Here is a 13,609-nt window from a genome sequence, read left to right as displayed (position 1 = left end):
ACGATCTCGGAATGTAAAGCTCGTGATTCCGGTGGATTAAGATCCTTTTTGTTGGGGTTGTTCCTGGACTGTCGGAGATATTGGAGAAGATGGCGAACCTGCTTGACACCTGCGCTACAACGTGGAGTTGGGTACACGCATTGATAAAGTCAAAGATACGGAATCATGGCATAGATCGTTGTGCAGCAGGATATGATATATAAAGCCATTTACAAGTCCATGCCAATTTATCACAAGCAATCTTCTTTTCTCGAGAGAACATTTCTAGCGCCGGGAAAATCACTCCTCTTCCGCTGCACGCCAAGATTGATCGCCCAGCTCCGACGCGCAGGGCTGATGGGTTCAACTGAACATGTTTCGCCGCAGCGTATCCTTCAGTGGCTATTAGGTCAGATTGGCGGGCCTCTAGGAAAGTTACACTTCTCTTGGCGGTACGATTTTTTTTTAAAGCCCTCAATTACCGTCGAGCTTCCCATGCCGTACTAGTCTGACGGGTAAGCGGGAATGGCACAAAATTACCCGAAGCTAAGTACTTACCTACCGTGATGTTTGCAGAAGGATCATTCTTGTGTTTTCGATATCTTGGGGGTTAAATAAGAGTGCAACGTCGCGTAAATGTGCTGCATGGCTTGTGGGGTGATTCATCGGAGAAGAACAGTCTACTTCCACCTGGACTTTTGTAGAATTGCAGTAATGGAAGATGCCGAACTTCTGTGCCGTCCAGGGTTTGAGATCCTTTACTGCGGGTGGTACGATGAGTGCGTTATCACAAGAAAATGTCCATAACCGTTTCAACTGCCCAATGCATACGCTCTAGATCTTACAGTGGAGCAGGGGGATTGCAGGGGCCTGTTTGCCAAAAGCAATCATCTGCCTACAAGGGACAAACGTTGAATCTTATTCTCGACTTGGGCACTCGTAAAAGCATGCCCCAAAATGTAACGGTAATCCCGAATCCTTCCATTTGGGATACTCAATTGCTACATTACCATGCAATATAACGTTAAAACCCGTTGGTGATTTCTTTTGCATTCTCATTTCCGTGAGTGAAACCCCAATAATTGTATTCTCTTTCTCCGCAAAAATGCACAGTCCATCCGGAACAAGACCAAAGAAGAGACTTGCGTGCGACAGGTGTCACTCACGTAAATTGCGCTGCTCCGGGGACTTGGATGGTTGCTCGCGATGTCTGGGTGATGATTCAGTCTGCACTTATAGCCCTGCTCTCAAGGTTGGAAGACCTAGTAAAGCATCTATGGCGGGCAGAGAGATACAACAGACACAATCTATTTCTGATACGGCGTTTTATGGTGGTTTCTCGGATGGAGATGCATTGACTGCAGATTCGGGGATATCCATGCCTCCGTCACCTCCACAGCTCGGCGATAGTTGCATTACAGGTAAGTCTCCGTTGTCGCCAATCTCTGATGCATCGCTGATCTTGTTTCAGATCATACAGCGCTATTTGATTCATTCGACTTTACAAACAGCCTCGGCGACTTTAATAGCACGCATCCATTTCTCGATATGCCCATGAATGAAGACCCGTGGTCTGTTCCGACAAGCCCACCTATTGGTTCCAACGACTCCGTCATTGATCCCCGTTTACGTCCGGCGAATGACACAACGAATGCACCCAGCCCGCTCGAGAGATTACCGGTCCTTCAGCAAGAACTTCTACGCACAAGACTACCGCCCGCTCATGTGAGGGGCGCTAGCACTCAATCTCGACCGGCGAAATACATAGAAGCAGCCATGCGACCGGTGCAAGAGACCCTTGGCGTTGTAACCGAGTTACTACACCAATGCGTGAAAAGCAATGGCGATGTCGCCGACTCAGTTTGCTCTAATTGGCAGACAGTTCTTCACCTGGTTCTAACGCCCTTGTCTCTTCTACTGTCTACATACGACCAGATACTACACGAGATCCGCAACGCCGTCTCATCATCAGTACCGAACCAAGATTACACCCTGTTCGACTCAGTAGACTGCCGGGTCGCAGGCCTCAGGCTTGATCCGCCTTTGAGATTGATCTTGCTTGCTACGGTGGTAGACTACCAATTGAAACATCTGTACCACACTGTGAGGACGTTTCAGTCCAAGTTTATGCATTCGGGAAATTTGGGAATAGCAGATTGCATGTCGTCGTCGACCATGGCTGAGGTTCAGTCTACCATTCGGTCGCTACTGGCGGTAACCAGGAACACATTGCAACAATCACAAGAGACATAAATTTAATACCTCGAAGGGCTACTAGTGGAGGACTTCCTAGAAGATGAAATACATAGCGGTTGGCTCTTTTTCAAGTTCAAAAGGCCAATATATGAAGGTGATAAGCCTATTATAGAGTTATAATTATAACTAACAGTAAGGGCAAAGTCTTTCCACATTGTGATAAATATAAGGGATGTTGGCGCTCGACCACAATGACAAATTCCCGTCATGCACTTCGCTGCTTTGCCCTTCCTAAATAGCAGCTTTGCCCGTTACTTAGTGCTACATGCATACGTACCGCACCGGTTACGATATGTTTTCCCGAACCATTTTCAAACATCGTCAGTAGGTTTAGCGTTATCTAGAAGCGCGTGAGCTAGACCATCTATAGAAGATCATTTCCCCAGCCAGAATACCGGGGCCGGCTTCCAGCCCGGAATTTAGCACCATGAGAACTACCGGGGACTGATAAGCTAGCGGGGACAGACCCGGGACCGGCTGGCGATCCTCCCCTCACCGAAGCGGGGAAGTGCCGTGTTCTACTACTATCCGTCTTATCCGATAATCGGCGATTCTCTTTAGCTTGCAATACACTAGTAAGAGCTCGTATGGAGGCCAGGCCAGATGACGACTCGAGATTTATGACAAACATTTCACTGACTAACAACCGCACCGGAAAACGCGACAAAGAGAAAGAGAGTTTCAAGGAGCTAATGGCCCTCAACGTTGTATCCGGTCGCCGACAGAAAGTGACTGAAGGCCTACTGACTGTACGTTTGTGACAGAGCCGGTCACACTTTTCGTCTCAAAGGTAGCGAGACAGGTTATATAGTAATGGGTGAACTATATAAATCTGTTTGTGTAAACCATTGCAGACCTCAATGTTTGAGTATTCACTATTCACAGAAGCAACATGACACGAAACTTACCTTTCAAGGTCTTGTCCCCTTCCAACTACCAACATATGCTGGCGAAAGATTAACAAATGCCTTACAGCTGGACGATCCGTCCCTTCTTCATGAGGAATCACTATTAAACGGTCAATGGGTCCAGTCCCAGTCCGGAAAACGTTTTGACGTTGAAGGTAAGCTTCGAGCCTCCATGCCCGGAAAGCAAAGAAGGATTATCAGCTCATACAACGCTCTGCAGACCCTGGCTCTCGTCAGATCTGGGCCACCAGTCCCACAAACGAAGTCTCCGACGTTAACAAATATGTCGAGTCGTCACATGCTGCCTTCCAAAGCTACCGCCACGCCAATCCCCGCCAACGAGCCAAGATCCTTCTCAAGTGGCATGAGCTCATCACAAATGCACGACAGGATATCGCCAAGATAGTTGTCTTCGAAACCGGAAAACCTATGGCAGAAGCTGTCGGCGAGGTCGATTATGCCCTTGGCTTCGCTTGGTGGTTCGCTGGCGAGGCCGAGCGTGTAAGAGGTTCTATTGCTCAGCCCGCTATATCTAACCGTCGAACTTTTGTTATCAAGCAGCCGATCGGTGTGAGTGTTGCTCTTGTCCCTTGGAACTTCCCAGTCGCTATGATTATCCGCAAGGTTTCGGCCGCACTGGCCGCAGGATGTACCATGATTGTCAAACCATCCCCAGAAACACCATTTAGTGTTATGGCCCTGGCAGATCTTGCCCTCCGCGCGGGTGTGCCTCCAGGAGTGCTTAATGTTATCTCAACTGATAACGCCAATACTCCATCGGTCAGCGAGACACTCTGCAAGCATCCGCTGGTACGCAAGGTCACGTTTACAGGTAGTACTGCTGTAGGCAGCATTATCGCAAGGCATTGCAGTGAGGGATTGAAGAAAGTCACTATGGAGTTGGGTGGAAATTGTCCTTTCATCATCTTTGATGATGGTGACCTTGACCAGGCAGTCGCCGCTCTTATGATACTCAAATGGCGGACTGCAGGCCAAGCATGCACCCACGCCAATCGAGTCTATGTCCAAGCCGGCGTTTACGAAAAGTTTGCGCAGATGATGCTTGAGGCCACCAGCAAGATCCGCGTGGGACATGGAGCTGATTCCCGTTCCACAATGGGACCTCTCACTACTGGCCGTGGCGTGGATAAGGTCAAGAAACATATCCAAGATGCTATCGGTAAAGGAGGCAAGATTCTCTGCGGCGGTAAGCAGCCAGAGAATCTGAATGGGTACTTTTTCGAGCCAACTATCATCTCGGGTATGACCGCGAACATGCTCACAACTCAAGAAGAAATATTTGGACCTATTCTGGGTCTATACAAGTTCGAAACCGAAGAGGAGGTTATCCAGAAGGCAAATGAAACGTCAATGGGATTAGCATCTTACTTCTTCACTGAAGACGTCTCCCGAACCTGGAGGCTTTTGGAAAGCTTAGAGGCTGGAATGATCGGGATGAATACTGGTATGTTTGTTTCTGTCACTTAGTTGACAATTGAGACTAACGACTCTCGACAGGTAACGCCTCTTGTGCCGAGTCTCCATTTGGTGGAATCAAGATGTCGGGCTACGGCAAAGAAGCAGGCAAGGACGTGGCTATTGAGGAATACCTTATCCAGAAAACAGGGACTTTGACTGTTGAGGGCATGCCCAAGTTGTGAGCTGAAAGCTATGTAGTTATTATAACCTCATTGGTGAGCATGAGAGGCGACGTTGGGCTAGAATGGAGTGACGAGTTATTTTGCGTTTATTATAAGTGCTGCAAACAAGTTCGTGCCAAGCTTTTGTATCTTCTTTCTTCTGGGAGTCGATTTCCAGCCAAGATGGACTTCTGAACTGGAATATCTTGCCACTTCAGCAGCAAAGCCACGGAAGGCTAAAGCAGATAATGAAGAGTGATTTTTCCATCCAGGCAACAAGATGAAATCGTGCAGACCTGTTGATACCCCATTGCTGCCGAGTTCGTTCGCGACACAAAGTTAGTACTCCTCTAGACGCCACTCTGTCGACTACGGTACTTACGATATACTCCTTATCCTCGTCCTGTTTAATCTTAGATGATCTTGATTCCAGGACTGTAGCCCTTTGCCACTATAGGCACATTACCGCTGTCGAAATATGGACTTTCAAAGGCACCCACGTACTAAGTAGAGAAAATAACCAAATTTCATTCTGAAGAGCAAAGCTCAAAAACCAAACCCCGATAGGATACATGAATGCAAGTTTGTCTTTTGCATAAACCTTACCAACAGTTCCGTTTGATATCCTCCATTATCTGGCGTCTCAAATGACCTGCTTGTTATCAGGTACACCCTCCATGACTGGCTCCGCATCTATATCCGTAGCAGCCGGCGCTTCAGGGACTAGCTGAATCAGGAACACCATGCACGGAACAGTAAGACACAGGATTGCAGCGTGAACATAGAAGGGAATTCTGGCGTCGGAGCCGCTGTGAGAGTTGATGGCGTATGAGACAGTTTGTCCAGCGGTCTCAAACGCCCGGAGCAAACCGCCTGAACGAGCGGAGGATCCGGCGTTGGTGGAGAAGGTACCGAGGATCCAGTACAGAGATAACTGGCACACGTAGCTGGTGGACTGCATTATAAGATATGGGAGGTAGGCTTCGGCCCATCTCCTGGTATTGCTTCAAGAAAAAGCCGTTAGAATTCCGTGTGAGACATGGGGACTAGGAGGAACATACGTTTTATAGTCTAGAGCGTTTTCGAGTTGGCCTGGACCAAACTTTGCGTACTCGACACCAATCCAGATGAAGCAGGCTGCCTGGGGAATCAGCCAGCAGGCAAAAGATATCCATGCTCGCTTGGTCTGGGACCAGCGGGACCTGTCCAAAAGCTTTCCGTAGGCAATTACCAGGATGATGGATAAGGTCGCTAATCAGCCATACCAGATTATTATTTTGCGCTCAGGATGGTTTGAATGCATCAACTTACGGAGGAGAAGAGAAGACAATGCGCGCGCCCGCACTGAAAAGTGCAACGAAAGATAGGTGCCCATGGTTCCGCCACAGAAGAACGAGTAGAAAGCAGGTAAAGCCATGAGCCAGGTCTTGATTCGAATGTCAGCCAGCGCTCGCAAACGCAATTACAACATAACTCACCTTTCTGCGCTGTAAGTGCTTCCACAACGCACCAAACTCTTGCTTCCAGCTGGCTCTATCGGATATAGGAACCTTGGTGCTATCACGACGTCGCACCCGTCTGGTGGGTGATAGCAAGAGAGCCCAAAACAGGCCAGTACATTCTATTCGTCTCCCGTTAGACGCTTTTGCGACCGGTTTCCCAGAAGTTTTATAGGTGTCACTTACCGAAAGCAATGAAGACGAGGTAGGTAGACCACGCAACGCCTCCTGCTTTGGAGTCACTGTGATTATTGGAAAAGTTGATGGCGCCTCCGATGACGCTACCCGAATTACGCATTGCAGACCAGATACCTGATCAAGCCTGTTAGTAGCTGCTGTCTACCGAGATTATAAGCTGCTCACCTAGATAGAAGCCCCTGTCGTTTGCCAGAGGATATGACAACATGGCCGTAGACTCTGCGACGTATAGAAAGCCATATGTGAATCCTGTAAGTATCTACCAAACCTGTCAGTTATGGTACACTACAGATAGATACATGTAGCTATAATTACCTTTGCAAAGATAAGATACCAATTTACACGATACTTTGCACATACGTAGTACGCAGAACCCGAAAGAGGCATCCCCACCGCAGCTATTGTGCAGGACCACTTGATGCCAAACTTGTTGATCAAGGGGCCGCCGAAGAGAGTAAGCAAACAGCCTGCCGTGTAGTTCAGCGAGGTCGCCAGGTTTGCCAGATATGGAGTGGAGAGACCACCGCCTCCAAGGTTGGAAATGGCATCTGACATGGCTGGACCAACACAGGAGAGACTATGAGCATAGAGACGTTAGCTAACAGTGATTTGGAGGACACGACGACTCACAGCCCAAGGAGGATCATCTGGAACAAAACGCTCCTGTAGAACTTTGTGAACTTTGAAGCGCTTAGGTATCCGTGGTCAATCTCTTCGTCGAGAACTTCGCCGTCGATGTAGCTGGTTGTTGGAGCAAGGTCATTCTGACCTGTAACCTTGACATCGTCCTTTGGGACTGAAGTCGCCATGATACGAACAATGATGATCCGTTTGTATGATGAGAGATACTTAGTCGTAATATCGTGAGCGTGAAAGGCTTCGATTCTTATGAAATGATTCCGCTTGCGAAGGGCAGTAATAGCGTATATATCATTGGCTGCCAAGTCAGTAGGATGAACCCCTCACTGCCCATGGCATAGGCTAGCAGTGGGAGGGTTCCCCCTTGTTGGTCGGTCCGAGTGCTTATCGCGGGGTATCCCCAGATTTGGTTCAGATATCAGGCACTAGATTGCCGTGCTATCCTGTTACACCCCGATCTGCATATGTTGATAGGCTATAAAGGGTATGTAACGGTAGACTGAAAGCTACTTAGCCTTGCATTGAGGCCGGGCCGGTGATGACTGGACTATTCTTTAGTAATTTCATCTAGGTTCAAGTCTTATTTCATTCTAGAATGGTCTGGGGTAATCTTGGAAAGATTAAGAGAGAGTTTGATACTACATTGACATGCTTTGTTGAAAAATGTCTTTACTCCGCAAACGACCGGGCCGGTCAACTATTAGCACATTATCGGACTTGAGTAGGCATGATAGAGTTTGCCCTTGTGCTTCGCCTGTGTGTGGATGGTTGCTTGTAATCTTTCGGTCTGATTACTACGGTGGGTTACATTCACTTCGTTTACTAACTGTGGTATGAGGCCAATAAAGTGGAGGTTATCAAGCTTATAACGAACTGGCTGCTTACGCCTTTTTTACTTAACATTTCACTAGGTCCTTCATCCAATTCTGTAAGAAACAGATAACAAGTGATCCAAAATACGACCCTGCAATTCATTCAGCCACGCTTACTCACTATGTCGCCTTCTGCCCTTCCTGTTGATAAAGCCACAACCTCTTTTTGGAGGTCAGAGCCGCATCCTCTTGATAATCATCGCTCAACTACTGAACTCCCTGCCCAAGTCGACATTGCCATTATCGGCGCTGGTTACGCAGGCGTGGCGACAGTCCATCATATTCTCGAGCAATGCAAGGCTCGGAGCGTTCCTGCGCCAAAGATTGTGATTCTTGAAGCTCGTCAAGCTTGCTCGGGAGCCACCGGACGTAATGGTAATTGACCCTTCACCTTATCACTCCAAATTTGTGCGTTAATAGGTTTTGATGCAGGCGGCCATCTCAAGCCCGATCCGTACAATAGGCCTGCGAATCTTCTGGCTACGTATGGCATCGAGGCTGCAGCTGAGGCTGCTGAGTTCGAGGCTAAGAACCTTGCTGCTGTTAAAAAGACCATTGAGGAGGAGGGCGTTGACTGCGACTTTGTCTATACCCGTGCTGTTGATGCGCTAATGTCAGATGCCATTTTGGACAAGATAAAAGCGGGAGTAGATGCTCTCAGACAGAATGGAGTTTCTGTTATGCAAGATGTCTACTTTGCCCAGGGTGCTGAAGCCGAAAAGGTAAGCGATATCTAATTCCCTCTGGATACGTTATGACATGCTGACAGTCGCTTATAGCTTTCGGGTGTAAAGGGAGCCAAGGGCTGCTTTTCTTACACGGCAGGCCACTGTTGGCCATACAAGCTCATTCTCCAACTGCTCTCCAAGGCTATTAACGCCAATGTCAATCTGCAGACCAACACGCCTGTCACTTCAGTTACTGAAAAGCCTGATGAGGAGGGTTATCTGACACTGACGACTCCTCGCGGCACGATCCGCGCTGCAAAGATCATCTATGCAACCAACGCCTACACATCATCCATATTACCAGAGTTCGCGGACAAGATCGTCCCAGTGCGGGGCATCTGTAGTCACATCAAGCCTGGCAAGACCCCGGCGCCCTTACTTCCCAACTCGTACATTATTCGCTGGTCTGATACCAAATACGAGTACCTGATCCCAAGGCTTGACGGAAGTATCATAGTTGGAGGTGCACGATCAATGTACTATCATGATCTGCCCAGCTGGTATAATAATGTCAACGACGATCAGTTGATTGAGTCTGCGAGGAACTATTTTGATGGATATATGCAGCGGGTGTTTCACGGGTGGGAACATAGTGGCGCTTACACGTCCAAGGTTTGGACTGGAGGTGAGTTGATATACCTGACTTGAATATCAGTGTTACTAACACGCAGACTAGTTATGGGCTACTCGTCTGATGGCTTGCCCCATGTCGGTAGTATTCCTGGAAGGCAGAATCAGTTTATACTTGCGGGCTTCAGTGGACATGGTATGCCGCAGATCTTCTTGTCTGCGAAAGGCGTGGCATCCATGGTGATGGACGGCTTGAGTTACGAGAAGACAGGTATACCTAAACTCTACGAGGCTACTCAAGAGAGGCTGGATAGCCCGAAAAACACTATACTGGATACTTGGAAAACAGTACAGAGGAGGGAAGGGGCTAAACTGTAGATAGTGCTTTGTCGCGAGATTGTAAGCAGGGTCTAGAGAGTACATGCACAAATGACGAATACAGACTGATCGTGACTTGCCTACTCGTTTCTCACCATTTAGGGTTTGTTCTCATGTCTTTTACCCCTCAAAACTAAAACATTTACCGAGCATCCGGTATTTACTCCTCACTCCCATGAGGTTACATTGCTAAGCGTCGCCCGCACGAACCCTACAGTGGGCGTGCAAAAGTTCCGACACATTCCGGATCCACCCCAACTACCTCGATCTCATACTGCCATTTCGGATTGCAATTGCATGGGCAATAATTCTTCAATTTAGATAATATATATATCAATCTGTAGAGACTTAAAAGGAGATTCCAGAAATATAGTTTAATACTTGGTATAATAGCCATTTGCGTTGTAACAGGCGTTCAACCGGTCGGGCATCGATTTTATCACGTTTTTGACCACTTCATCTTCGACCTCCGACCAAAGCTCCTCTGCAGCTTCAATCAGCCGGGCCAAAGCTGCTGCAGACTTTGGATAAGCAGCAATTTCAGGATATCTATCGCATATCCTCTTCTTCAGGACTTTCCATAGATTTTCAATGGGGTTGAGATCAGGGCTGTATGGCGGCCAGTCAGCAAGAAAGACTCCTGTTCTTCTTGCCCAGGGCAGCAGCCAATTCTGAACTTTCCGGCATTTATATGTACGGGCGTTGTCGTGCTGAAAAGTCTCTCCTTCCTCGACCAGTCCGGGAAGATAAGACTGTAAACAGGATAGAATAATCCTTCCTGTTACGCCTCCCCTCTCAGACTCAGGATCGCCGGCAAGAGGGACGATCCTAGACGGCTTATCATAGTGAATTGCACCAAAGAACATCTGAGAATGTCTGGCAGGCCGTCTACAGGGCTGCACCTTATCTTGATGGAGTCTCTCACCCTGTGGTGTTGTCAAAAGAAGCTTCTGAAATAGAAGGGGCTAGACTTACAGCAGAGTAAAATGACCACTTGGTATAGTCACCGTCTGTACGGTCGATAGAGACCTCATCAGAAAACCACCAGCTATACCAAAAAGACTCATCTTCATGACGATATTTTTCACAGAAAGCTTTTCTCAATTGAGCACTTTCTTCGCTGAGAAACGGGCGTCGAAGTGCAAGCTTGTGTTGTATCTTCTGATTGATAAGCCAGCGACGAATTGTGCTTCTTTTGCAGTTCAAACAGGTGCAATCAATTATTTCTTGGTATGAGATAAAAGCGTTTCTTCCAATGAGTATTTTGATATGATTTTTATCTATATCTGATAGTCGTGATGGCCTTCCAGAGCGAGGTAAATCTTTTGCTGATTGTTGGTGACGGTACCGTCGAATGACTCCATAGATCGCGTGCCGACTTAGCCCCTCACTGTCTGCGATATCCTGCACGCGAACACCTGATTCGTACATCGTCACAAACCTCGTTCTTTTGCAAGGAGAATGATGTGTTTTTTGCCGTATTCGAGGCATCTTTTCCTATAGAAATAACGCGATGAAGTTGTGGTGTTGATGTTGATGTTTAATTGAAAGCGGGGTCCGGACCTCGGATGTGTCGGAACTTTTGCACGGGACTGTACTAACGAGGTCCTTAGCTAGCGACACCGAATCATGCACAGCTAACTAAGCCTAATTAGGAAATCTTCAACCAATTAGAACTTTTACGCCTCATTTAGCCATAAACCAGCTATAATACTAAGAATCTTAGGATGGTTGTGCATGATTCGGTGTTGCTTAGCTAGCGCACAAACACTACGCGACTATCCCTCACGACGGGGCCGTGACCCGAAGCAGTGGTTGTGATCCGATGGATTTGATTTGCAAACACTCTAAAGCGACATAGTCTAGTACGCTGCTACGGAAGTACTATGGCCAACAGGGCGCCCTCGCTTTTGGCGTGATAGCAGCAGTTGATAAGATGGGAACAAAGACCGGCATCGCCAGTCCGGCTCCATAGGTAGAACCGTTATCTGGGGAAGGTCGTGAAGGTTTCATAGTCAATACTCCATCACGAAGCATCATCTATCATTACCCCGTCTTAGAAACCGACATTTCTGCTTGGCTTCCCACGGACTAACAAGTATTAACCTGAGCTTTGCCGACTTGGCGGTCCCGGCTGGTGGCACTGGAGATAAGTCTGATCGCTGCACTTAATAGTATTCATCGTGTTTAGCTCCACCTAACTACAAGACGTTCCTGGAACATATGAACTGGAGTATACATGCATGGGCTTAGCCTCCGAGATCCCAATACTGATCATGATGGGTATTATTTCTATTACCTGTGCAAAGGCATGTTAACGGTAGCTAGTTCTATAAAGACCAAAATGCCAAGTTATGAGAGATGTCTGAAGGTCCCCCGTGGCAGTTAAGCTTCCATCACTACTATGGAGATATACAGAGATAGCTGAGGACTTACAGAGTCTCTAGAAGACGGCTATGGATCCCGAATCAAACGCAAGATGGCTAAGGAGCCTATGGTGCGATTGGCAAGGAGTGTTGGAAGTGTTGCCACAGCTTTGGCATATGTAACATCTCCACCTCATTGTGTCTGCTGTAGAAAGCTTCTCATGAGATGTCCCAAGGGCTTACAAGCCACATAATTTTAGAAGATTGTGTCGATCAGAGCGAGGCCCTGAAGGAAGTCGACTTCCGGTCCGTATTAACCGTTCGTTGGTTAGTAATAAGGCATGAAGTCCGAGGAGTGATCGTCCCGGTGATGCCAGTCCGGTTCAATTAATGATAATGTTACACGACCGGTCCGGACTCCTCTCGCCTGGCCATCCGAAGCCGGGAAGCAAATGACTGATTGACAAGGTTCCAAGGAACCTTGATGTCGCATGAACGCTTCCATGTTGCATTATGATGCGGGTAAGATACGTCCACATGCTCGCTTGGCTAGCGACGAACCTTCTATTTAATCTGCGTCACAATGTCAGCCAAACACTGTGCAGCAACCAGATTGAGTCTCCTCTATCTCTCTTCCCCAATAGCCCTATCACAATAACTCTCCCACCATGACTGCCCCCAACAAAAACGTTGTCTTCGACGTCGTCGGCACACTCGTCAGCTATGAGCATCTCTATGAATCCATTAAAAACCGCCTGGGCGATAAGCTCATCCCCCGGGGCATCCAGCCCACGCTTCTCGGTATCTGCTGGCTAGAGATGGCAGAGCGCGAATACACATACCTCTCGCTTCACGGCCAATACGTGCAATTCCTCAAGCTCTTTGAGGCTCTGTTCTACCGCTGCCTTCACTACTCTGGCATTGAAAATCCCCGCTCTTTTGCAAGCGCAGAGGATGTTGCTTACATCATGAACGAGTTCAAGGAATTGAAGCTCAGGGACGGTGCTGCAGAGTGTATCCAGAAGCTTCGCGATGCGGGCTTTACTGTCTGGTGCTTCACGACTGGGGATATCTCCCGCGTGGGGGGATATTTCTCAAAGGCTGGCGTGGATCTGCCGGCTGAGAATTTATTATCTTGTGATACGGATGGAGTGGCGAAGCCATGCCCTGAGGCATATAAGCCTATTCTGAACAAGCTAGCTACTCCTGGTTCCAAGCCTTGGTTCGCGGCTGCGCATCTTTGGGATGCGTCTGGAGCACAGTCTGTTGGGTAAGCGGTACACTTTGAAGCGATTGGGTGCATGGGATAACTGACATAAGATGCTACAGGTTTAAGACTGCTTATAGTACTGTATTGGAGGGCGAATACCTTTCTGAGATCTATGGAGAGTTGGATGTGGTCGCTGAAACGCTGCCTGCCATGGCAGACAAGATTATCGTGGCCAAATAGAACAGTCATATAGTAGAAGAATATTTTGTATCATATAGTAAAAGGATAGTTTGCCATAGCCAATGCCAAAGATCCTCCAGAAGCTCCATGATCAGAAATCGGCAATTAAATATAAAATACAAGAAC

General features: G+C 47.8%; 5 protein-coding genes across 5 annotated transcripts; 4 read left to right on the top strand and 1 right to left on the bottom strand.

Annotated features, from left to right (window-relative positions):
- Positions 1 to 1,084: 1,084 nt before the first annotated feature.
- Positions 1,085 to 2,232, top strand: BKA55DRAFT_590878 (uncharacterized protein; the record flags this gene model as incomplete). The annotated part of the gene is made up of 2 exons (XM_046195158.1): positions 1,085 to 1,400; positions 1,451 to 2,232. The coding sequence occupies 2 exons, from the start codon at positions 1,085 to 1,087 to the stop codon at positions 2,230 to 2,232; spliced, it is 1,098 nt and encodes a 365-aa protein (XP_046054393.1).
- A 548-nt stretch (positions 2,233 to 2,780) lies between these two features.
- On the top strand, positions 2,781 to 4,993 carry BKA55DRAFT_607691 (Aldehyde/histidinol dehydrogenase). The gene is made up of 5 exons (XM_046196612.1): positions 2,781 to 3,069; positions 3,121 to 3,151; positions 3,211 to 3,298; positions 3,364 to 4,608; positions 4,662 to 4,993. The coding sequence occupies exons 2-5, from the start codon at positions 3,128 to 3,130 to the stop codon at positions 4,802 to 4,804; spliced, it is 1,500 nt and encodes a 499-aa protein (XP_046054392.1). The 5' UTR covers positions 2,781 to 3,069; positions 3,121 to 3,127; the 3' UTR covers positions 4,805 to 4,993.
- A 433-nt stretch (positions 4,994 to 5,426) lies between these two features.
- On the bottom strand, positions 5,427 to 7,289 carry BKA55DRAFT_590876 (major facilitator superfamily domain-containing protein; the record flags this gene model as incomplete). Its single annotated transcript, XM_046195157.1, has 8 exons — positions 5,427 to 5,787; positions 5,845 to 6,034; positions 6,095 to 6,209; positions 6,294 to 6,361; positions 6,469 to 6,594; positions 6,646 to 6,739; positions 6,796 to 7,057; positions 7,111 to 7,289. The coding sequence occupies 8 exons, from the start codon at positions 7,287 to 7,289 to the stop codon at positions 5,427 to 5,429; spliced, it is 1,395 nt and encodes a 464-aa protein (XP_046054391.1).
- An 824-nt stretch (positions 7,290 to 8,113) lies between these two features.
- BKA55DRAFT_503241 (FAD dependent oxidoreductase) lies at positions 8,114 to 9,667 on the top strand (the record flags this gene model as incomplete). Its single annotated transcript, XM_046186990.1, has 4 exons — positions 8,114 to 8,366; positions 8,424 to 8,713; positions 8,771 to 9,344; positions 9,396 to 9,667. 4 exons carry the CDS (start codon positions 8,114 to 8,116, stop codon positions 9,665 to 9,667), a joined length of 1,389 nt encoding a protein of 462 aa, XP_046054390.1.
- A 3,034-nt stretch (positions 9,668 to 12,701) lies between these two features.
- Positions 12,702 to 13,483, top strand: BKA55DRAFT_535573 (HAD-like domain-containing protein; the record flags this gene model as incomplete). Its single annotated transcript, XM_046189719.1, has 2 exons — positions 12,702 to 13,303; positions 13,363 to 13,483. The coding sequence occupies 2 exons, from the start codon at positions 12,702 to 12,704 to the stop codon at positions 13,481 to 13,483; spliced, it is 723 nt and encodes a 240-aa protein (XP_046054389.1).
- Between the last annotated feature and the right edge of the window lie 126 nt (positions 13,484 to 13,609).

The sequence above is a fragment of the Fusarium redolens genome, assembly GCF_020744475.1.
Source record: "Fusarium redolens strain MPI-CAGE-AT-0023 chromosome Unknown BKA55scaffold_3, whole genome shotgun sequence".
Classification (NCBI taxonomy): Eukaryota; Fungi; Ascomycota; class Sordariomycetes; order Hypocreales; family Nectriaceae; genus Fusarium; species Fusarium redolens.
Note: the sequence above shows the minus strand (reverse complement) of the source record. Positions and strands in the feature narration are given on the sequence as shown.

Excerpts from the sequence above, each read along its gene's own strand:
- BKA55DRAFT_607691 (XM_046196612.1), top strand. The coding sequence starts at position 3,128 with ATGACACGAAACTTACCTTTCAAG. Across the intron at positions 3,152-3,210 it reads CACGAAACTTACCTTTCAAG|CTGGACGATCCGTCCCTTCT; the intron begins GTCTTGTCCCCT and ends AATGCCTTACAG. Across the intron at positions 4,609-4,661 it reads AATGATCGGGATGAATACTG|GTAACGCCTCTTGTGCCGAG; the intron begins GTATGTTTGTTT and ends GACTCTCGACAG.